Raw genomic sequence first — 24,048 nt, 5'->3', positions numbered from 1 at the left:
TTTTGAGACGGAGTCTTGCTCTGTCACCCAGACTGGAGTGCAGTGGCACGATCTTGGCTCACTGCAACCTCCGCCTCCCGGGTTCAAGCAATTTTCCTGCCTCACCCTCCCAAGTAGCTGGGATTACAGGCACCCACCACCATGCCTGGCTAATTTTGTATTTTTAGTAGAGACAGGGTTTCACTATGTTGGCCAGACTGGTCTTGAATTCCTGACCTCATGGTCCACCTGCCTCAGCCTCCCAAAGTGCTGGGATTACAGCTGTGAGTCACTGTGCCCGTCCCCTTCACTCAGAACTCTTTGGACAGCCCTGTGAAGCTACTTATGCCCTCCCCAATCTTGCCTCTTCTTTCTTTCTTCATTTCCCCAGATCCCCTTTTCTTCCTCTCACTGTCTCTCTCCTCCTTTCTCCTTCCTCTTTGCCTATATTCAGTTGCTTAGACAGAGATTTCCTGCATAGCTCCAGTGTGTAGTGAGTTACCTCTGGGGCTGGAGTCCCATGATACTATCACTTTCCATCTCTGTGACCTTGGGTAGGGACTTAACCTCTGGGCTTGTTTTTCTCATGAGAAAAACGAGAATCACAAACTTCCTGCCATGGGCGTGTTGTAAAAGCTAAATAAGTCAACGTGCAAGTTTCCTAGCCCTGGCTCTGGCACATGCACAGTGGGCTGGTGACTATTCATTCCATCAGCCCTTCCCAACCATTTTCCCTTCACGGCACACATGGAAAATGCTATTTTTATAGCACACTGGAGTAAGAGTCAACTGGTTGGGGCAGGGGGCACCAGTGCTCAGCAGCTGAGGGGATCATTCTCTCAATGATCCCTATGAACCAGGTCTCTGACTCTCCCAGCAGCACTTGGAGTAGGAACCCTGTGTGACATGGTGGATCCCCCTGAGCTGCAGCAGAAGATCTCAACCCTGGCGGCACAGCAGAGCTTTTAACACCCACCATGGCCCAGGCCCCACCCCAGATCTATTATATCACAATTGCTGGGGATAGAGTCTTAGTATCTATATCTTTTAAAACTCCAGCTGAATTTGATGCAAAGAGAAGGCTGAGAACCATCAATCTATAGTTTCAGATCAGAGCCAGAATAGTCTGACTCTGGCTCTTGAAACTTTGATTTCTTCAGGACTCTGATTTGAACTATGAAGGAATCCCATGTAATCCCAGCATTTTGGAAGGCTGAGGTGGGCAGATGCTTAAGTCCAGGAGTTCAAGATCAGGCTGGGCAACATGACAAAACCCCGTCTCTACAAAAAACAAAACAAAAAACTAGCGGGGTGTGCTGGCACACATCTACAGTCCCAGCTACTTGGGAGGCTGAGACAGGAGGATCGCTTGAGCCCAGAAGTTACAGTGAGTCGTAATCGCACAACTGCACTCCATCCTAGGCAGCAGAGCAAGATCCCGTCTCAAAAAAGAAGGAATCCCAGTGTCTGCTGAAGGCATAGTCTTCTTGTGGCTCGTTTGAATTTAACAGCTTTGTTGAGATCTGCTCCATGGCAGGCACCGTACCAGGCCCCAGGATGCGACATGAAGGAGGGTCTTCCCTGCTTGCTGGGGCTCCCTGTCTGTGGGAAACACACCATACACCTAACTCACACCCAGTGGAACCAAGGTTAGGCTGGAGGCATGAACACGCCTCTTTGAGACACAGATGGGAGCCACTGGTTTGCTGAAGGTTTATTGAGAGAGGAATAGAGCACATGATTGATAGATCGATTTGAACTGGGATGTAGGGAATGAATGGGATGTGGGTGGAGAAGGAGGGAAGGGCTGTGCTGGCTGAGGAAACAGCGTGAGAAAAGGAATGGTAAACCTTAAGTTCGGCTGAAATGTACCAAGCATGGGGTAAGGACCGACGCTTGATGCCTTGCTCAGGAGTTTAGATGTGATCCTGTAGAAGATGGAAGGTCATAGAGGGCTTTTGTGTTCTCACAATAACAATAATAATGGCCATTAATTCCAGAGCCCTTAATGTGGGCCAGGATTACATAACGCTTTTGTATGCATTTATTCTTTACAACAATCATGTGAGGTGGGAATTTTAGTTTCTTTATTTTACAGATGAGGAAACTACAGCTCAGAGGGGTTCTAGCTTCACACAGCTAATGAGTGGCTTATCAAATTGCAATATCAAAATGTTTCCAGTGCATCTTGCTGCCACCATGCTAAGAAAGTGGCTGTGGAAATGGGGATGACTTTCAAGAGATATTTAGTAAACGGAACCAACAAGGAAGCTTTTGGCCAGTCAGATGTGTCAAGGGAATAGAAAGAAGGGTCCAAGGTGACTCCTGTGCTTCTAGCTTGGGTACATTCATGAAGTAATGTCATTCATCAAGGGAATGCTTGGAATGGGTTTGGACACAATAAGTTTGGGACAATGGCACTTCTGATCCAGACACCCCTGGATCATGCCTCTACAAAGGCATCCCATGAGCAACTGAAATCTGAGTCAGGAGATAGTAGATTTAGAACTCATTATTTGTATGACATCTTTGACAGTCCCTGTTGGGGAACCACACAGATCCTTCCTGTCCCTAATGGCCCATCTATTTCCAAACTTCTTGGGCTCTGCTTAAGTTGCTCCTGTAACCCAGAAGGGCTTTCTGTCTCCTTCTCCTTCTGTCTCCTGTCTCTGACAACCTCTTTATTCTTCAAGACACAAACGATGCAAATATCCATGTCACCGTGAAGCCACACTGGGCCTCCCTCTTTCCTGTGCTCCCCTGTCCTTCCATTATATTCTGCTTTGTCCTGCTGGGGATCACAAAGAGATAGTCTCTGTGTTTCTCTCCCCTCCGCTTTCACATCCCTTGAAGACACAGTTTCTGTTGGGTGCTTAGGAGGAGCTCCGTGAACATGTATTGAATTGGATTCAGCTGAACGGGTTGCTGGTTGGCTGCCCAGAGCGGGCAGGCTGTGTTGCTGGGAGCCTTCCAGCTCCATGCAGCAGTCATGGGGCAGGGTTCCCCTAGTCCGTCATCCCCATTTCCACCTACTTTTCCCTTAGTTATGTGATTCCCTGTCTGTTGTACTCAGCCTAAGTGGAGCATCCCCTTTCCTGGGAGACACGAAGCAGGAAACACTGGCAAATATCACCGCAGTGAGTTACGACTTTGATGAGGAATTCTTCAGCCAGACGAGCGAGCTGGCCAAGGACTTCATTCGGAAGCTTCTGGTTAAAGAGACCCGGTAAGAGGACAGAGAAGCCACTGGTTTCTCAGGTACCGATCCCTTCCTATCACCTCTGGCAAAGACCTGTCAGTGTGTCCCTGCTTTGACATAGCTGTCATCTGCACCATTGTGGTCTAATCCGGGCAGGTGCTGGGAAGTGTGGCCTAGCCAAGACGTGGCATTCGTCTTGTTTGCTCAAGTCTTTCTGCTTTCTTCTCCTGTTGAAATGTGAATAACGTGTGTGTGTGTGTGTGTGTGTGTGTGTGTGTGTGTGTGTGTTTGTGTGTGCTGGAAGTCAGCCTGGGTTTCTTTAGGGCTCATTACCTTGTGCAGTCTGTCCCAAAGGCACCTGGAATTCAGATTTGAAAAGGTTAAGTGGCAGGATTTTCAAGCCAGTTCAGGTTGGGAGTAGGAGCTAGTAGGCTCGGAGAGGTCAGTACAGTGCGGTGGTGGAAGACATGCTAACCCTATCCCTTCTCCAGGGGCCAGGGTGAGCCATGTGGCTGTGGGGTCAAATAATGAAATAGGCAGGGATTGCAGGGTGCTGGGTACCCGGAGCATGCCCTGGATGGAGCAGGAAGAAAGGTCCACAGACGAGAACACCATGTCCTCTCTATCCCACAGACTTCAGAGAGGGCCAGAGTGGGGTTGTCTGGAGTGCAAGGGCCCTGATTTTCCTGTCTAAGAGCAGTGCTAGGGAGAGTCACTTACCTGGGTACAGAGCAGCAAAAGGCAGAGAACGGATCCAGGAGGCAAACAGAAAAACAGAGACCAGGGATTTAGCAATGGAGGGTTGGCTTTTGGAAGATTATGGAAGCTCATTAGAGCATTTATGACTTCTTAGGCCATTCAGCTTTGGGACTAACAGTATGGGTTTAGGTAACAAGGCCACTCTATTGAGGGGTCTGCCTGGACTGCTTCCTTCCCCTGGAGTGCAGAATTTGCAGCCAGTTCCCATCCATCTCTGCATCCTCCATTCCACTGGTTTGACAGCAGTGGCCAAATAATACCAAAATATAGTTCTAAAAAGAGTGAGAACAGAGATGGTTGCTCCCAACTTCTGTCCTCATGGATCATCACTGTTTCCCAATCCTCATTGCAGGAAACGGCTCACAATCCAAGAGGCTCTCAGACACCCCTGGATCACGGTAAGGGCACAGCCATGAGTTCCAATGGGCAAAGGGTCCCTGCTCTGTCGCCAGTGTTGGCCTAGGCAGCCGGATGCAGAGGGCCTGTAGAGAGGCCTTTGCTTGAAACGCTGACCCTGGGCACAGACGAAAGCTAGCCAGGGGCCCCAAAGGGCCTGGGCTTGTTCGAATAGGTTTATTTGCTTGCCATTTTAAGTTTATGTGTCTCAAATTCAGGTAACTTATGAAATGAAACTCTCACAAACCTCAGTTGAAACCCTTTTTCTTTGGGGCCAACTTACACAGCGTTCTTTGTTGGAGGGTGTGTCACTGCCACTTCTCCAAGTGGAAATCAGGACTCCCCAGGTGTAGAGAGATCAATGACAATTGAAAACCCCAACTTTGTGACCAGCTCTCCTTCCTTCTGATTTTTGGGGCTCTAAGTCAAGGATGACACTTAAATCAGCCACCCACCTCCTCAGGCCCTGAGGAATGGGGCCCGAGACAGAGGCCTGGTGGGGAAGAGAGACAGCCACTGTCAGGGCAATTCTGTTCCCTCTGGGGAGAGTTGGAGCGAAAAGATGAATCCCTGCCTAACTCGCCTTGCAGTTGGGCTCCCGGCTGCTGGCTTTCCAGAGGCTCTTGTGGTCTGGTGTAGTGAAGAGCACTTTGAGAGGGTGAGACTCAGCAGGATTCAGGCCCTAATTCTGCTGACTGGCCAGCTATGCACACCTGGGGACATCACCAGACTTCCCATTCACCTTAACTGTTACGTGAGAAGGCCAGCAAGGATGAAATGACCATAAGAAAGGTAGAGATAAGAGAGGGTGAGGCAGGCCAGGCGCAGTGGCTCATGCCTGTAATCCCAGCATTTTGGCAGGCCGAGGCAGCAGAAGGATGGCTTGAGCCCCGGGGTTCAAGACCAACTTGAGCAACATGCCAAGACCCCATCTCTCTAAAAAATAATAATCAATCAATCAATACAAAGAGAAGGTGAGGCCTGTGGAAGACAGAACAGGAAGGGCTGGAGTAGTCTGAGAGGAGGTCGGCTTCATCTGCTCAGCTTCATCTGCTCATTGAAGGATGGGGAAGGCCCAAGGAGCCCTGAAGGAGAGATGCTCCTCAGCCCCGCTGCGTGAGCCCTGGCCTCACGCACTGCAGCCCTGCGCAGATGCCTGTGGAGTCCTGGCTGCAGCCTGCTTGTCTGCATGAGCACCCCTTAAATGCTATGCCTGTGGAGCTCTCTGTAATGACTGTGGACCCCTCTGCCCTGAATGAGCATGCAGGCAGCAGCCCCACACTCCTTGACCTCACTTACTGTCTGTGGGGCTGCTCATCCTGCCCTGGTTCTCCCCGCCCTGATGCATGCAATGAATGCCAGAGGCCGCTTGTGTGTGCCTTCTGCTTGCCCCTCGAACTGCCCCCTGGGGCGGGTGGCAAATTAACACTCTGGTTCTTCTGTCTGAACACCCACCAGTCAAAAGGAGAAGTCAGAGCCCCCGAAGAGCGGAAGACAGAGCCCACCCAGCTGAAAACCAAGCGCCTGAGAGAGTACACTCTCAAATGCCACTCAAGCATGCCTCGCAACAACTCCTACGTCAACTTTGAACGTTTTGCCTGTGTGGTGGAAGACGTGGCTCGGGTGGACCTGGGATTCCATGCCCTGGTGGAGGCCAACGATACCATCCAGGACGATGTGGAGGCCCTGGTCTCCATCTTCAATGAGAAGGAAGCTTGGTACCGAGAGGAGAACGAGAGCACCCGGCACGACCTGTCCCAGCTCAGGTATGAGTTCCGCAAGGTAGAGTCATTGAAGAAGCTGCTGCGAGAAGACATCCAGGCCACGGGATCTAGCCTCGGAAGCGTGGCCAGGAAACTGGACCATCTGCAAACCCAGTTTGAGATTCTGAGGCAGGAGTTCTCCGCAGACCTGCAATGGATCCAGGAGCTGGTGGGCAGCTTCCAGCTGGAGAGTGGGAGCTCCGAGGGCCTGGGCTCCGTATTCCACCAGGACACCAGTGAACCCTTGTCAGAGCTGCTCAGCAGATCATGCACTGAGGAAGTTCTGGCCGGCTGGAAGCTCTGATCACCAGAATCTAGTCAGTGATGCATTCCAAGAGGTTTGCAGAAGCATGTTGTCCTCCATCCTGCTGCGGCATCCAGCTAGAATTATCCTGCAGGGGTGTGTGTCTGTAGTGTAGCCTTCCACCCTCTCCACAGAATCCAGAATCGCTGAGGTGCCAGTTCATTCTTCATTCTGCACCTCCCCTCACCAATCTGGTTTTCTGGGAGGATGCTGGCAGGGCAGCCAAGCTGTTAAAACAATTAGAGAGTGAATACCCCTCAGGGTCCCCTTCTCCAGAGGGAGAATGGCTGGCCCTGGAGAGTTGCTTGAGAATTGATTTGTGATGAAGGATTTGTTCACATCTCACTCTCTGCCTACATACCTTATGGACTCTAGATCTTGGGTAATATTTGAGTTAATTCGGAATAACTAAGTCAGCATGGTGCTTTCCTGCTACAGAAGCAGGGATTTAAAATGCATAGAGAAAATAATATTGCCTTTCGTTTGCATTGATTTTTCACTTACCGTGCACTTATGTCTGACAAATGACCTCACTTGATCCTTAAAAGAACTCAGTGAGATAGGAAGGTGGGTGGCATTATTATTATTACGATTATTTCCATGTAACTGATGAGAAAATTGACTCAGAGAGGGAAAATGATATAGTTAATCAATACAGATGAAACAGAAACCCAGGATTCCCATCTCTAAGATGAGGTATATGGGAGAAAGTAGTAAGGCTTTGCTGTAAATAGCTACCTTAATATTAAAGTCCAGGTCCCAGAGGCAAAGTAAGCAACTTCATGCATTCTGCCAGGTGTAGGTGCAATGCATACACCTGCAGATGATTGTCCCAGGAGCTCTGTCCCAGAAGGTACAGTCATTGTCCCTCCTCAGCCGTGTCTCTGTCTGAAGACCAGTCTGCAAGCAGGAGAGAAGGAAAGAAGGAGTCTTCCCATTCCCCACCCTTTTCCCTCTTCTGGCTAATGGCCCCAACTTTGTGTCAAGAATAAAGACCAGAAGGTCCTCAACAGGAGGTTCCTTTTCTTATGTACCTAGGCCATTGGGCCTTGAAGGCCTAAGAAATTCCATGAGGGTTTTTGAAAAGGGTGAATGTAAAGATGAGGAAGCACAAGGCCACATGGTCCTTTCATGACCCAAAGCTTTGAGCACCCCTCCCCAAGGATGATAAGATCTCATCTCCCTTTCTCTGGGGAAGGGGACAGTCAACCAACTCATATCAACAGAGCTTGGCATAGGAGCCCATTGCTGAGCTAGAAGCTTGTGGGTGGGGCATAACTCGTATAGTTCAAAGTGTCTTCACAGCCTCACAAAACATCCCTATCTTACAGGCAGACTAAATGATATTCCCAATTTAGAGATGAGGAAACAGACAGAGGATGGGATTTTCCCAAGGTCACATCATTATGGCAAAAGTAGAGGCCTTCTGATGACAAGTCTGTTGCTCTTTCTGCTTCCCCTGGCTGCGCCAGGCTCCAGAGGTTTACTGCCTGCTTGTGGGGGCAGCTCACACCTGGATTCATCCATCCATTTACAAATTATACTTAGGCATCAACCAACTGCCAGTTGCCTGGCTTGACTCTGGGGATACAATGTTGAGTAAAAACAGGCCTGATTCCTGCCTCACGGAGTGCTCAGTCCAGCGAAGGATTTGAACATTGATCAAGAATCACAGAAAGGTAGAGCTGCAGCTTGTGTTTATGCTGGGAGAGAAGCACGTAGTGCTGCAGGGGCCTGCCATCGGGGTCTGACAGCGTCGGGGGAAGTGTCCTGAAGAGTGACACTGGAACGGAGATCAGCTAAGCCAACCAGGGAGAGAGAAGTTTCCCAACAGAGCCACCATGCCAGGGCTCTGTGATGAGAGGCGATGTGGAAGGTTGAGAATGCGAGGATTGAAAGCTGGAGGGGAGAGAATGGAATATAGTGTGGAAATGACCAGAGAACAGGCAGGACCGGCAGGGCTTTGGCCATGTAGAAGAACTCTGCCTTTATCCCGAAAGTCAAGGGAAGCCAGCAGGTTCCCGGTGCTGGGGAGGGAATGCCTCATGAACAGCTCAGATAGGAAGTGGTTTAGGACAAGACAGGAAAGTTTCATCTCATGAAACCATTTCTTCAAAATCCTATCTCCTTTTCTATTCACATGCAGGATCATTTCAAATATCATATACAATATTTGTAACAGAAACTTTCTTCATCACTTATGAGAAACCATGGTGATAAGATGCATCATCATTTTATGGACCACTAAGAAAAAAAGCCTAAGATGGGGAGTCTAATAGGAACCTCCCTCTACCCCCACCAAATAAAGCTGTGATGCCCTCAGTGAGAGGGTAAATGAGAAAGGGGGAGCAAGGAAACCTGTGTGTCTCAACCTTGACACTGAGTGGGGGTGAAAAATCCTCCCCTGAGAACAGGAGTCCCAAGCCGGTGGTACTCATGCAGGTTGCTTTCTGAATTTGTACAATCAGTGTGATCCAAAAGAACATCAAGCAGAGAATGTAACGTCTGACAGTCTGAGGCTGGGTAGCCCTGGACGGCTAGCAGAAACAGTACTGTCCTCTTCCGGAGCACCTGCCTTCTCTCCAGGCCAACAGTAAGAATATGATACCATCGTCTGGGAGATGCCTCCTGACTTCAGAGATCCAAAAATGTACATCTTGGAACCAATGAAAGATGACAAAAGCTCCGTTTCCTACATCCCACCCAAGAGAATTGGTTCAAATGACCCGTCTACAGTCTCTGCAAGGTCTTACCTGCACGGTCACAGGAAGTTGTATACATGTTTGGTGCTGAGACACTGCAAATATTAAATGTCCCTTTGGTCATGTTAACACAACTTTACCTTCACACAGCCAGGTTTCTAAGGAGAGGAAGCCACTGATGGGGCAACACAGGGCAAGCTCTTTGGTGAAGGTCAAAATAGAATGCAGGCCCAGTGTGGTGGCTCACGCCTGTAATCCCAGCACCTTGGGAGGCCGAGGTGGGTGGATCAAATGAGGTCAGGAGTGCGAGACCAGCCTGGCCAACATGGAGAAACCCTGTCTCTACTAAAGATATAAAAATTAGCTGGGCGTGGTGGTGGGTGTCTATAGGGCCAGCTACTCAGGACACTCGGGAGGCTGAGGCAGGAGAATCTCTCGAACCTGGAAGGTGGAGGTTGCAGTGAGCCAAGATTGCACCACCGCACTCCAGGCTGGGTGACAGAGTGAGACTCTGTCTCAAAAAATAAAAATAGAATACAGTAAAAAAGTAAAATATCAGCAATGATTTGAATGGGGGAAATTGGGAAAAGGGAGGGAAAAGTGGTTATTTTAGAATCGTGATCAGTTACACACAGCACTGAGAGTCACCCGTTTAGTTGGCCCCAAGCTGGACTCCGAACTCTAAGTGGTTTTCCTTACAGCAGTGAGATTGTCCTGTCTGTGCTCACGTCCAGTTATTGTAACTGCTTCTCACTTAGACGTGTCATAAACAGGCCTTTCTCTGTACAAAGAGCTTCTAAAGACAAAGAGAGTTGAGAAATGCCCCCAAGTCTTTTGGGGAAAGCAGAGGAGACCGTGACCTTCTTCTGTGTCCTGGCCAGCCGAAGTCCCATCCTCCCATGGCATCGGAACCTGATGCTGGGGGAACCAGGGGGTCCTGTGGGATGCAGCCACAGGACCTGCTTATCTCTGCGCCCCACATTCCCTCAGCTGACTTTTTACAACAGTGTTGAGGGCTAACAATGGCGGGAAGGGCTATGGGAGTGGACTGTTTCGCTGGTGCCTAGAGGAGGGAAGGCTTGTGGGTGCTGCTCTGTGGGCAGCCCCTCTGCCATTGAGGATTTTTAATTCACTAAACTGCAGATTTTTTGGGGGGGGGGGCAGGGGTACAGCCTCACTGTGTTGTCCAGGCTGGAGTGCAGTGGCACGATCTTGGCTCACTGCAACCTCTGCCTCCCAGGTTCAAGCAATTGTCCTGCCTCAGTCTCCTGAGTAGCTGGAACTACAGGTGTGTGCCACCACGCCTGGCTAATTTTTGTATTTTAGTAGAGATGGGGTTTCACCATATTGGTCAGGCTGGTCTCGAACTCCTGACCTCAGGTGATCCCCCCACCTCGGCCTCCCAAAGTGCTGGAATTACAGGCGTGAGCCACTGAGTCCAGCCCAGCCTGCAAATGAAAGGTCGGCTTCTGTGCTCTGTTCAAACACCATCCTGGGCTGTTTGGGAGGGGAAAGTGAGTGTATGACATTGCCCTGAATAATGATCCTCAAGGAAGCTGGCGAGCTGGCCCTTGGGGAAGGCAGCTGCCTGTCCCTGCTGTGAGGCAGGTGCTCACAGCCTAGCTTTGCCTGACTGTGTCTCAGAAGGTGGGGTGATGGTTTGGTAATTTTGATTCTGCAGCTGCGGGAGCCTGGCAGTGAAGGGAATGAGCAGAGAAATAATGGCAGAAAGAGTCGGAGTCTCCCCCATGGGCCCCCTCCCCACCCCTGCAGGTGATCATGAAGATGGTGGCTTCCTACCTCACTCCATCACGCAGCACAGGTGGCCCGGCCCATGCTGGAGGTGGCTGTGTGCCCAGCTGTCACCCCTACTGTCAACTTTCTGTAAATGTCTGTGGAACTGGATGCCGTTTTTCCTTGGTCTGTGAAATTCTTGACCCCACAGTGGGCATGTTCACGTTGCAGAAGGGTCCAGTGCCATTGAACAAACACTGATTGTGCTCTGGCTCGGGGAGGTTACAGACAAGGACAAGACAACCTCAAATAAAAGACTCAGTGTCTGGGGCAGATGGGGACCCAGCCAACTAGATGGGAAAAGCTGTGGTGAGTGATAAAATAGAGCTTCCTCATCTCCTAGGAATCAAAGGAGAGAGGAATTCTGATTGAGAAAGGGTAAGCGGGTAGCAGAGAAAAGAGGCCTTCCCAGGGACTCTGTCCCCACCAGTGACCACCCCCTTCCACCCCCAAACTGTGTCCCTTGAGGAAGGCATGAGTGAAATCTGGAAGGGCGGGGGGATGAGCCCAGACTGGGGTTGGGAACTTGGAACAGTTGAATGGAGATTAAAGAGAGGGAGATGACAGAGATTTAAAAGAGAGTTTTAAACTTTTTGTTATGGTCCCCTCAGCAGGAAAATTGTCAAAACTTGCACAGAAGTACAAGGAATGGGATAGTGGATTCCAGGACCCATGACCCCGCTCCAGCAAGAATCAAGTCATGCGAGTCCTCTTTCATTCATCTCTCCCATTACTTTTCTTCTGGGGTATTTTAAAGCAAACTTCAGACTTATGTAACTCATAAATTCTCCAGCATAAATCTCTGCTAAGGATTTTCTTCTTCTTCTTCTTCTTTTTTTTTTTTTTGAGACAGAGTTTCACTCTTGTCGCCTAGGCTGGAGTGTAATGGCGGTATCTTGGCTCACTGCAACCTCCACCTCCCAGGTTCAAGCAATTCTTCTCCTGCCTCAGCCTCCCAAGTAGCTTAGATTACAGGCACCCACCACCACACCTGGCTAGTTTTTGTATTTTTAGTAGAGATGGGATTTCACCATGTTGGCCAGGCTAGTCTTGAACTCCTGACCTCAGGTGATCTGCCTGCCTCGGCCTCCCAAAGTACTGGGATTACAAGCATGAGCCACTGCACCCAGCCAGGACTTTCTTTTTAATATAACCCCGTGCCATTATCACACCTGACAAAATCAGCGGTAGTTCCTTTATCTCACCTGAATTCCCACTCCATAGTCACATGTCCCCACCACTCCCAACAGTGTCCCATTACAGCTGGTTTGTTCAAATCAGGATCCAAACAGTCCACATGTGGCATTTGGTTGCTATGTCTCTCAAGTCTCTTGGGTTTTATAACAGTACAAAAGGAAGAACGTTTGGAGCTTTTCCTGGGGAGAAAAATTGCTCAGAAAACTGATGGTCCCATAGAAGAAGAATAAAAAAGAGAGCGTATCCATGTCGAGACCTAACTCAGAAAAGTGAGACCAGGCCAAGCAAGGAAAGGGACATTTCTGCCTCCTTCCACTGGCTTGTTCACTGTAGGGGACAGCCTGCAGGCTCACAGCCTTTCTGCAGTTCCCCCTCCCACTTAGGAGGAGGCAGAGACTCAAGCCTCCCACAAGCCCTATGTGCTCCTTTCCTGGGAAAACAGGTGGGTGAAGGCAGAAGAGCCCAGGCTTCAGCCATCAAAACAGCCAGTGAAGGGAAGGGGTGGAGGGGTGCCACCTGTAAAACTCCATTGAGGGAAGGGCAGCGGGGAGGGGTCCTGGGCAGGAGAGAAGTGGGTGTGAGAGTGCCCTTGGTTTCACTGGAGTAAGGGGCTGGAGAGATGGCACAGATGGGGGTTGGAGGTGCAATCTGCTTGCAGTTCCCAAAGGAGGCCTAGTATCTAGAGAAAATCGTTGTGTGTGGGGTGGAGCTGGGGGAGTCGCCTCTTCTGTAAAGCCAGGATTCCTTTTTCATGCCTTAGCAGCAGCTGCTGCTTCCTGCCCCTGCCTGTGGATGTTGGTACCGACCTGGCACACCCCACTGGACTTTTTCAAAGGCATTTGCAGCTGCATAAACAAAACTTGACTATCCCACAGTTTTCTGTCTTTTTGCTTCCCTTTTGGACATTTTTCCAAGACACCAAACACACTCCTAGGAGCCTGGTCAGAATCACCGCGACTCCCTGGTATCACAGATGGACCACAAGGCCGGAAGGCGGGCACTTTCTGTTTGCAGGGAGGGGCGGTCAGGAGAAGGCAGGACACAGTTCCATCTCCCCCTCACACCCTCACTTGAATCAAAAGTATTTGTGCCACATTCCCTCTGGGAACAATTGTGCTGCCGAATTTTCACCTCTGCTGCAGAATTTACATGTTTCCAGGCTGAGATGTCAGCATCAGCGTTTAGTGAGGCTCTTAACAACCAGGAAGGCCCATTGATTAGGAAAGGCCAGCCTGACAGATTGATAGCCCCGTGGCCGCCTCCTCAGGGTTGGTGCTGTTGTGTGTAGCTATAAACAGGGCCCTCAAAAGAATTGCATCACCTCCCATTAATAGCCTCTGGGAAGATGATCTCACCTGACATTTTAGCTGGGCCCCTCTGCTCAGTGGCTGGCACTGCTTGACCAGGAGGCGGGTGGGATTCTCATTAACGAGATCCCCCACACCTGCATGTTGACCTTCCAGCCATGGGCTTAGCTCTTCCTCCCCTGGGTGAGGGTGCCAATCAGTAAGTGGACAAAAAGAAATCTCTTCTCCTCCAGAGTCTACTAATCCCATCTCAGCAAACTCTCCTTGAGAGGTGCAAGTGCCCCTGTGAGGGTTATGCTCAAAGATCATTCATGCCCAAGAGAATTGCAGACGTCAGTGAAGTTACAGTTAGAAACGGTTGATGGGTTGGGGAGGGTGCTAAGCACCTTGGAAAGGAAATTCTAGGAGCTTGGAGGTATGAGGGAGAGAGGACTAACAAAAAGCAAGCAGTCAGCCCTCCCTACCTGCAAGTTCCACATCCTCAGATTCAATCAACCACAGATCAAAAATGTGCAAAAAGTAAAAAAGATAACGTTACAATAATAAATGCAAATAATACAGTGTGATAACTATTTACATAGCATTTACATCATATTTGCTATTATAAGTAATTTAGAGAAGATTTAAAGCATTAGGGGAGGGTATGTGTAGGTTACATGCAAATACCACACCATTTTCTAATACGGGACTTGAGCATCCATAGATTTTCGTATCTGTGGCAGTCCTAGAACCAACCCTCCAAGGATACTGAAGAGTGAATGTGAATAAATACAGAACAGAATATCAGGTAGCACCACGTGTAATGAAGATTTAGTACTCCGGCATAGTGAGTCATGGGGGCAGTTGGGTTGCTACTTTATATAGGGTGGTCAAGGAAGGCTTCCCTGAGGAGATAACATTTGAGCAAAGACTTGAACAAAGTGACAAAGTGAATATAGGAGGGAGCAAGGGCAAAGACCCGGAGACTTTGGATTCACAGACCAGCAAGTGGACCTGTGTGATGGGAGCCAAATGGACAGGAAGGAGAGAGGTAGAAAATCCGGGTGGAGGGTGCAGGCCTTGAGGGTCTCCATGAGCTCATGGGGATGTATAGAGAGCACGGGGAAGCCACTGGAAGGCTTGGAGAAGGAAAAAGGCAAGGTCTTCAGCACAGATTTGTCACCCTCCACCTACTTTTGTGCCTCCCTTCCAGGGGGGACTAGACCCAGGGCTGGGCTCGCAGGTGCACAGAGTGGGTGGGTGACAGTTAAAGACAGGATCTAGAAGACTGGACATGGCCTGGTGGTTCCTCTGGCAGCCTCGTCCTTTTCTCTTCCCATTCCTTGTCTTTCTCCTTCCCCTCCTCTCTTTCCTTCTGCACTCTTTGGCCCAAAGCACTGTGCTTCAGTTTCGAGGGTGAATAGCCCCTGGTTTCTCATCTCCCATCCACTTCTAGGTGGCATGCACTCCCCGTCCAGCTCCGGGTCACCCCAACCCCTGTCCCTGGACCTCTACATCCTGCTGACTCCTGGGCAGGGCCATGGGGAGCCTTTGTGCCCTGACACCCTTTCAAAGTGGTGTGACTGGGCTGACCAGGTGACCTGAGCCCCTCATCAGTGGGAGTAAGTAGGTCCCAGGTCCTGGGATTTCATTCCAACTTGTCTCTCCAACAGCTCAGGGAAACGACTTAACCGTACAACTATTAAGCACTCACTGTTGTAGGTTCCGGGTAGGGAGGAGAGTTGGGGTTGGGGCACAGGAAGAAAGTCTGTGCCCTCCAGTCATTTTCCAGGAGTGGGATGAGTCCTCTGCAAGGCTGACTGACAGGTGCTGGACTTAATAAAGGAGCACATGCTTTGTTCATGTCAGGGAGGGAGACATGATTTTCTGAAATTTGTCTTGGAGGAGATCATGTCTGAAATTGGGCTTTGAAATACTTGAAGGCCTTCCAGGGGCATGGGCGGCAGGGGCTGCCATGGGATGGACCTCCTGCCAGAGGGTGTCAGCTCCAGAGCAGTGTGGCCGGCAGTGTGCACTGGCTTTCTTCTGGTGCCTGATGCCATGATGAAAAATCAAGCATGGAGGTGTGCTCGGAGCATGGTCAGGAGACAAGACCCGCACTTGGGAATCAACAAGCAAGCTCGCTTAGCATTCACCAGATGCCCAATGAGGCATTGCGGCAGGAAGGCTATCAGAGCACAGAGAAAACCAGAGCTGCCCAGGACCTTTGGAATCATTCTGGGCAGTTCATTTTCTTGAGGTCATGGGGGCCTTTGAGATTCAATAAAAGCTATCAATGCTCCTCCAAAGAAATGCGTACATACACACTAAATTTTAAAAATTGCGTTATAATTTATATACCATAAAATTCACCATTTTAAAACGTACAATTCAGTGGTTTTTAGTATACTCACAAGGTTGTGTAACCGTTATCACTATCTAATTCCAGAATGTTTACATTACCCCAGGAAGAAATGTCATACCCTTTAGTAGCCATTCCCCGTTCTCCCCTTTCCCTGGCCCCTGGCAGCTACCCATCTGCTTTGTTTCTAAGGATATGTCTGTTCTGGACATTTTATTTAAATTGAATCATACAGCAGGTAGCCTTTTGTGTCTGGCTTTTTTCATTTAACATAATGTTTTTAAAGTTCATCCGTGTTGTAAAATGTATTGGACTCAATTTTTTATGAATAGTATTTCTGACTAATATTCCTTTGTATGGATATAGCACATTTTGTTCACAGAACCCCTGAAACCTCTCTTGATTTCAGAAAACCTTATTTTACAAAAGGGGGGAGTTGAAGAGGGAATGGAGAAGGCAGGAAAGCTCACTATAACTTTTTACTATGTATTGAGTGGTGCTGGGCTAAGCACTTTATATATGTGTGATCATATAATTCTTAACCCTGTGACATATTATAATCCCCATATTACAGATGGGGAAACTGAGGCTCAGAGAAACCATCCCAAGCTTCTTGGAGAAGTCAAGATTTAAGCTGAGCTTTGACTGCCAGCCTGTGAAAAGCAACTGCACATCTTGTCACCTCTTGACTTATTTCCTTAAATAATAAAGCCCTTATTTCCTTCCATTTATTTTTTAATGGAGTATGAATTCCCTATCTACCAACAAGGCATTTGTTTTGCTAAGCCCAGAATCGCCCCAGTGCCCAGAAGGCATCCCAGACTGCCGTAAAATGACCCTCTCCCCAAAGTGATGTGTGACTGAAGCCCCTGCCTCCTGCCGTTCCCCTTCAGGAGCTGCTGAGCCTCCAGCCAAGGCTGTCTGTGTGTCAGGCTGTGGTAATAATAGCTGAGAGGCATCTCCTGAACAGCTGAGACATGTGTAGCTGTTGCCCTGACTGTGATGCTCCCACCGTGTGCCCCGCCTGGTGGGGAGATGCCAGGGTCAAGCCAAGGGCGGTGGGCATGCGGTGGGTGGGGGGTTCTGCGGCGAGGAGGGTGGCTGCTGTCTGAAGCCCAGCAGCAGCTGCCATGCTCTGCTTTGTCTCTCAGCCGGTGGACAACCAGCAAGCCATGGTGCGCAGGGAGTCTGTGGTCAATCTGGAGAATTTCAAGAAGCAGTATGTCCGCAGGCGGTGGAAGGTGTGTCCAGGGCTGGGGTGGCCCGGGGGACCTGGGCGGGGTTTCTGGCTCTCCTGGGTCTCCGTGCACATTCTCACCTGGGCGTTCCTTTCCTCTGCCTCCCTCAGCTCTCCTTCAGCATCGTGTCCCTGTGCAACCACCTCACCCGCTCGCTGATGAAGAAGGTGCACCTGAGGCCAGATGAGGACCTGGTGGGTAAATGCGTGCCCTCTTCTTGGGCAGAATTCTGGGGTAGCCTGGAGCTCAGGGATGAGTGAGTTCCCTTTCCCCTCGCAAGGCAGGTGGGTGTTCACTGTTGCCAGCCAGTTCTGCTGGCCCAGTCCTCCTCTTCCCTGAAGGCTGAAGTATGATCTCAGAGGAATGTGGGGACCTCTGGGTGGTGCCGGGAGGGAAGGGCCGATGCGGCAGCATGAACTCCTGGAGGATCTCCCATCCTTTCCTGGTGGGCCTTCAGAGGGGCCGCTGCTGCCGGCTGACCACAGACAACCTCAAACGTATTTCTGACACAACCCAAAAGCTGCTTTAGAATGGGAGCTTTACATTCTCTTTTCCATATTTCCATTTCTGCTTTGCTTCAGATTACCATCATCATAATATTTAGACAAGATCTTATATTTGATTGCTTTATTGCCATTTTGTATATATTTAAAAGGAGTAGCTCGTAACAGAATATACTGGTGAAGAGGGTGGCCTCTGGAGTCAGACTGCCAGGATTCAAATCTGCCACTTACTGTGTGACCTTGAGGAAATTACTTAACCTCTCTGTGCTGAGATTTCATCATTTGTAAAATAAGGTTAATAATAGTTCCTAAAGGTTAAATAATGACATATTCTTTTTTTTTTTTTTTTTTTTAAGACAGATTTTCACTCTTCTTGCCCAGGCTGGAGTACAATGGTGCAATCTCGGCTCACCACAACCTCCACCTCCCGGGTTCAAGCGATTCTCCTGCCTCAGCCTCTCGAGTAGCTGGGATTACAGTCATGCGCCACCACACCCAGCTAATTTTGTATTTTTAGTAGAGACAGGGTTTCTCCATGTTGGTCAAGCTGGTCTTGAACTCTCAACTTCAGGTGATCTGCCCAGGTGATCTGCCCACCTTGGCCTCCCAAAGTGCTGGGATTACAGGCATGAGCCACCGTGCCCGGCCAATAATGACATGTTCTTACAGCCTGGTATGTAAGTGCTCAGTAAGTGTTAGCAATTATTGTTGTTGTTTAAAACCCTCCTGTAGGCTGGCTGTAGTGGTTCGTGCCTATAATCCCAGCACTTTGGGTGGCTGAGGCGGGAGGTTCACTTGAGTCCAGGAGTTAAAGACCAGCCTAGGCAACATAGTGAGACCCGGACTCTACAAAACAAAACAGACAAACAAACAAAATTAGCCGGGTATGGCGACGCACACCTATAGTCCTAGCTACTCAGGGAGTTGAGGTGGGAGGATCACTTGAGCCCAGGAATTAAAGGTTACAGTGAATTATGATCACGCCACTGCATTGCAGCCTGGGCAACAGAGCATGGCCCTACCTCTAAAGAAAATTAAATTTAAAAATTAAAAAAATAAAATCCTCCTGTAGACTTTAAAATGCAGTCGGTAGGGGTTCCCCGGACAGCCCTTCCCCCCGCTTACGGAGTGTGGTATAGGGTGCTCAGGACTGTCTGGGATGCCACAGGTCAGGACAGAAGGGGATGCCTTGCTCAGGGAAGGACTGGGAGGTGGGTGCGTAAGAGGGCTGAACAGCCTCATGGTGCACGGCTAGACCCACGACAGCCCTGCTGTCCCCACTCCCTCCACACAGCCTGGGGTATTCTGTCTTCAGCGTGATCTCTTGCCAGCACTTGAGGATTTATGGCCCAGAGGCCCCAAACAACTGTGTGGCTTTGGCCAAGCCTTGTGCCTGCTCTGGCGGCTTTCCTCATCTCCTGTGAAGGGGATTGGACCACTGTCCTTCTGAGAATCCCTGATAATGACAAGCAGACTTCACCCAGCTTATTTTTTTACTGTTTGGCTCTGACTCATGCTAAAAAGTTGCTATTCGGCAGAGCTTGAGTTATTTTTATTGTTATAGCCGGGCTTGGTCTAGGATATTTGGCTAAAGTTGATCTTGACCTTGGATTTCCAGCTGGCTCAGGCTGGAGGAAGGGGAAGAGGCCCTGGGAGGATGAGTGGCAGATGGTGGGCATGCCTTGCAGGCTGAGCCACTGGCCCTGCTTCCCTGACAAATGCGATCTGTGGGGAGAGAGGACCAGAGTAATTGAGAAGAATGCCAATTTTTTTTTTTTTGAGACAGAGTCTTACTCTGTCTCCCAGGCTGCAGTGCAGTGGCACCATCTCAGCTCACTGTGACCTCCACCTCCCAGGTTCAAGAGATTCTCCTGCCTTAGCCTCCTGATTAGCTGGGATTACAGGCCTGCACCACCATGCCCGACTAATTTTTGTATTTTTAGTGGAGATGGGGTTTTGCCATGTTGGCCGGGCTGGTCTCGAACCCCTGACCTCAGGTGATCGGCCCACCTCTGCCTCCCAAAATGGTGGGATTACAGGCGTGAGCCACCACGCCGAGCCAAAAAGAATGTCAATTTCTTTCCAAACTTTTGTTCTTGTACAAATATTCTTAAATAGTACTCTTTTTACTCAAACAGCAAGCATCATCAGCTCAAAGTTTCATCCTAGAAGTGGAAAAGGGTTGGGTCCCAGATATCTGTTATACAGTTTTCCCAAAGGGACTTTCCTTTAAAAAAAAAAAGAAAAAAAAAAAAAAAAAAAGGCCAGGCGCTGTGGCTCATGCCTGTAATCCCAGCACTTTGGGAGGCCAAGGCGGGTGGATCATGAGGTCAGGAGTTCGAGACCAGCCTGGCCAACATGGTGAAACCCCGTCTTTCCTAAAAATACAAAAATTAGCTGGGTGTGGTGGCACGTGCCTGTAATCCCAGCTACTCAGGAGGCTGAGGCAGGAGAACTGCTTGAACCGGGAGCCGGGAGGCGGAGGTTGCAGTGAGCCGATATCACGCCATTGCACTCCAGCCTGAGCAACAAGAGTGTAACTGTCTCAAAAAAAAAAAAGCACTGGAATTGGACATTGGACAACAGATATTTTAGGACTGAAGTCATTGTGGATTAGTACTTCTTTTAATAATTTTAATAATTACATTAGATTATCAAGACTTGGATGAAAAGACATTTTGGCCTCAGGGTGGCTGCCTCAGCTCTGGTTTGCCATGTAGGAGCTGACAGACAGTACTTTAGACTCATTTCCTCTTTTATAAAAATGGAACTCAGAAGTCATTTCCCTGGAAAAACTCCTCGGCAAGGTGGCTAAAGGTGCAGCCCCTCAAAGAAGAAGGGGCATGGGATGGTGGCTGTCGGAGCATGGGGAGGACCCTGTGGCTCATGGCCATCCTCCAGTCTCTCTAGGCCAAGCTCAGGAGACCCAGCAGCCACAGACCACCCAGCCAAGTGGCCTTGATTATGTGGCAGCCTCAAGGGGAACTGGATGTAATTTTCTTTATTATAATTTGGCCTCTCCTGATGTCTGGTTTCCCTTAGATGCCCTGCTGCTTTCCTTCCTCCTGGGAGTGTCCTTCCTCAAAGTAGCTGGTCTAGCCGCATTTCAGATCCCTCCCCTCCCCCAACCCCTGGATGGCGCAACAGGCTTGCTTTCACCACTCACCTCCCTGGCTTGCAGGCCCCTGGCCCAGGTGAATCAACCCAGGTTGCCCAGCACAGCCCCATTCCTGGCATCTCATGATCCTCCTGCCCTGGACCTCTTTCTCTTTGTTTTCTCCAGAGGAACTGTGAGAGTGACACTGAGGAGGACATCGCCAGGAGGAAAGCCCTCCACCCGCGGAGGAGGAGCAGCACCTCCTAACTGGCCTGGCCGGCAGTGGCTGCCAGGGAAGTCTGGGCCCAGCGGCGCTCCCTTCTGTGCAGACTCTTGGACCTAGCTCAGCACCAGCACCCGGGTGTCCTGAGCACTTCGCAAGAGAGGTGGGCCCACAGAATTCAGAAGAGCTTGCAGGCAAGCCAGGAGACCCTGGGAGCTGTGGCTGTCTCCTGTGGAGGAGGCTCCGACTTTCCCAAAGCTCTTAATTCTCCATAAAATGGGCTTTCCTCTGTCTGCCATCCTCAGAGCCTGGGGTAGGGGTGTGGACTTAGGAAAACAATATAAAGGACATCCTCATCATCACGCGGTGAAGGTCAGACTCAGGCAGCCTTCCTCACAGGCTGAGGGGGTTCAGAACCAGCCTGGCCAAAAATTACACCAGGAAGACACAGTCCTCCCCACTGGGAACAGGGTGATTGAGGAAAGTGAACCTTGGGTGTGAGGGACCAATCCTGTGACCTCCCAGAACCACGGAAGCCAGGACGTCAGGCTGACCAACACCTCAGACCTTCTGAAGCAGCCCATTGCTGGCCCGCCATGTTGTAATTTTGCTCATTTTTATTAAACTTCTGGTTTACCTGATGCTCGGCTTCTTTTAGGGCTACTCCCATCTGATTTCCTTTAGCCCGTGTGCCTGTGACTCTGGGGGGGTACCCAGTGGGGTGCTGAGTGGACAGAATCTCAGAAGGTCCTCCTGAACTGTCCCCGCAGGCCTGCAGTGGGCCTGCCTCCTCCTTGCTTCCCTAACAGGAAGGTGTCCAGTTCAAGAGAATCCACCCAGAGACTGGGAGTGGTGGCTCATGCCTGTCATCCCTGCGCTTTGGCAGTCCGAGGCAGGGGAATTGCTTGAGCTCAGGAGTTGGAGACCACCCTGGGCAACATGGCAAAACCCAGTCTCTACAAAAAATACAAAAAATTAGCCAGGTATAGTGGTAGCACCTGGCATCCCAGCTACTCCAGGGGCTGAGGCAAGAGCATTGCTTAAGCCCAGAAGGTCGAGGCTGCAGTGAGCTGAGATCACACCCCTGCACTCCAGCCTGGGTGACAGAGAGAGACCATATCCAAAAAAAATTTAAAAAAGGGTTGCCAGAGACGAGCATGCCCATGCTCCCTCTACGTCACTGCCACCACTCCTGCTGTTAGGGGCTGAGTGTGTCTCCCTAAAATTCCTATGTTGAAGTCTTAACCCTCGGTACCACAGAGTATCACTGTATTTGGAGATGGGGTCTTTAGAAAGGCACTTAAATTAAAATGAGCTCACTGGTGTGGGCCCCAATGCAATATAGTTGGTGTCCTTATAAGAAGGGGAGGTTAGGACACGCAGGAAAGGCCACACGAAGGCCCAGGAGTGGGAGGGGGAATAGCCATCAACAAACTAAGGAGGGGGGCTCAGAGGAAACCAACCCTGCTGACACCTCAGTCTTAGACTCTGGCCTCAAACATTGTAAAAAAATAAAATTCTGTCTTTTAAGCTACTCGGTCTGTGGTACTTTGTTATGGCAGCCCTAGCAAAATATACACCTGCCAACTACAGCCAAGATGGGGGCAGGAGAATCCCTAACGATGTGGGTGGAGAAGGGCAAAGAAGGATCCACGGGGAGAAGGGAGAGGAGAAAGAGACGGATGACCTGGGCCCTTGGAAATGGCAAGGGAAGCTCACTCAATGGCATCGAAATGTGGGCCCTGTTTCTCAGGCCACAAGAATGGCGTTGCTGAGCAGACTCAAGAGATGATCCATGGAAGTCAGAAATACAGTCAGGGCGAGGCCAGGAGGCTGGGAAAGTACATGGGAAGAGGCTGAAAGAGAAGTTTTAGAAGGTGAGGAAACTGAGCTGAGGAAGTGAGCCAGGAAGGAGAGAGGGGAAAACTATTACTAAAAGGAAAGGGTCCTGGGGAAGGAGGTCCCAGTTCCCTTTGTCAGCAGACAGTGGATGGGTCCAGAGCAAAATGGCCCCACAGGAACAGCAAGGCAACCTAGTTTCAGAAAAGTGTCCCGCCAGAGATGGAGTGAGCCCACAAGCTGGTTGCAGAAAGCTTAGCAGCTGACCTGGACTTCTCGAGCTTCCCCAGATCTCAGGTAGAAACAGTCCTGCGCCTCCCTCCACCCTGGAAGGATAGCAGAGGCCAAGAACTGCCGACTGTGGGCAAGGGCCCTGGGCCTGCGAGGGGCTCTTGGCTGTGGTTGGTTACATAAATCAGCAGGGCGTGTTCTGGAACAGGGCTCACTGGGAGCTCCTAGGAAGTCAGTTATGGTAATGGGGTGGGGGACTGCCCTCCTGCTAGGAAGGAGAGCAGGGAAGACCTTTGACGAACCCAGTCTTGATCAGAAAGTTAGCCTTTGACAACTTGTCTAGCCCAACCCCTACGTTTCACTGAAGAGGAAACCGATGCCTAGAGAGAGGAAGTGACTAGTGCTTCACGCAACAAATTTGTGAAAAATATCTGATGAAAGCCCAGACTTTCTGGTGCCTAGTAACAGTGCTCATTTCTTCAGCTGATAAACTGCGGTGTACCTTTCAGGAAAGGATGAACCATTCGCTTTGCCTCATTGTTAACGAGTCTCATCTATTCTTGACTGTTGCTTGCCACATCCTTCATTCTTGGAAAAGGAATAAATTGACACACTTGCTTCTACCCATCTTTCACAGTAAAGGACACTGCCCCTGGATGGGGGCATCTCAGCAGCCTACCCCCACAGGTTGCAAGGCAGTCAGGGAACCAGTATTCATTGGGCTCCTGCTGTATGCTTGGCACTGTTCTAGATGCTAGGTTGGAACAGAGCAGGACAGACACAGACCCTGTCCTAAAGGGGTCCACGTTCTCTAAGCCCTGGGAAACCAGGACTCCATCATGCTCATATCTCCTCCTGGCCCTCTTCTCATCCAGGTTATACAAAGCCCTGCTGACTCAGTCCTCTTAGCCCAGCTTTCTCGTGTTGGATGGCACCTGCTGTGTTTCCCAGAAGCCCTTGGGAAGCACAGGGCCAGGTAGTGGGCCGAGGGGGGCCTTTGAGGATGTACAATCCTTTGAGGATGACTTTGAGGACCAGCAGCCAGAAGCCAGGCACCCATGCGCCTCCCAGACAGGGGCCCAGTCCCTGTGGCCTCTCTGCTAGCAGACTGCAGCGGCCGCAGGTGTGAGGATGAGCACCGCGGGGGGCCAGGGCACCACGTGTGTTCTGTTGACT

The 24,048-nt window shown here is 50.1% G+C and overlaps 1 protein-coding gene across 24 annotated transcripts in view; it reads left to right on the top strand.

Annotated features, from left to right (window-relative positions):
* The window catches only part of DAPK2 (death associated protein kinase 2), a 140,032-nt gene extending 117,696 nt beyond the window's left edge, over positions 1 to 22,336 (top strand). For 9 of the 24 annotated variants that reach the window (XM_073995998.1, XM_073995995.1, XM_065548039.2 and 6 more), the window contains 6 exons: positions 3,053 to 3,205; positions 4,290 to 4,335; positions 5,792 to 6,099; positions 16,893 to 16,982; positions 17,090 to 17,173; positions 20,766 to 22,336. In XM_073995998.1, the coding sequence (XP_073852099.1) occupies positions 3,053 to 3,205; positions 4,290 to 4,335; positions 5,792 to 6,099; positions 16,893 to 16,982; positions 17,090 to 17,138 (646 nt within the window). In that variant the 3' untranslated portion in view covers positions 17,139 to 17,173; positions 20,766 to 22,336. Of the gene's footprint in view, positions 1 to 3,052; positions 3,206 to 4,289; positions 4,336 to 5,791; positions 6,435 to 16,892; positions 16,983 to 17,089; positions 17,174 to 20,765 lie in introns of those variants that run through there. The other 15 variants (XM_073996004.1, XM_073996002.1, XM_005559755.5 and 12 more) reach the window with 3 other exon arrangements.
* Positions 22,337 to 24,048: the final 1,712 nt, after the last annotated feature.

This window comes from Macaca fascicularis, chromosome 7 (assembly GCF_037993035.2).
Source record: "Macaca fascicularis isolate 582-1 chromosome 7, T2T-MFA8v1.1".
Lineage (NCBI taxonomy): Eukaryota > Metazoa > Chordata > Mammalia > Primates > Cercopithecidae > Macaca > Macaca fascicularis.
The sequence above is the reverse complement of the archived record's forward strand: the minus strand, read 5'-3'. Positions and strand labels throughout refer to the sequence as shown.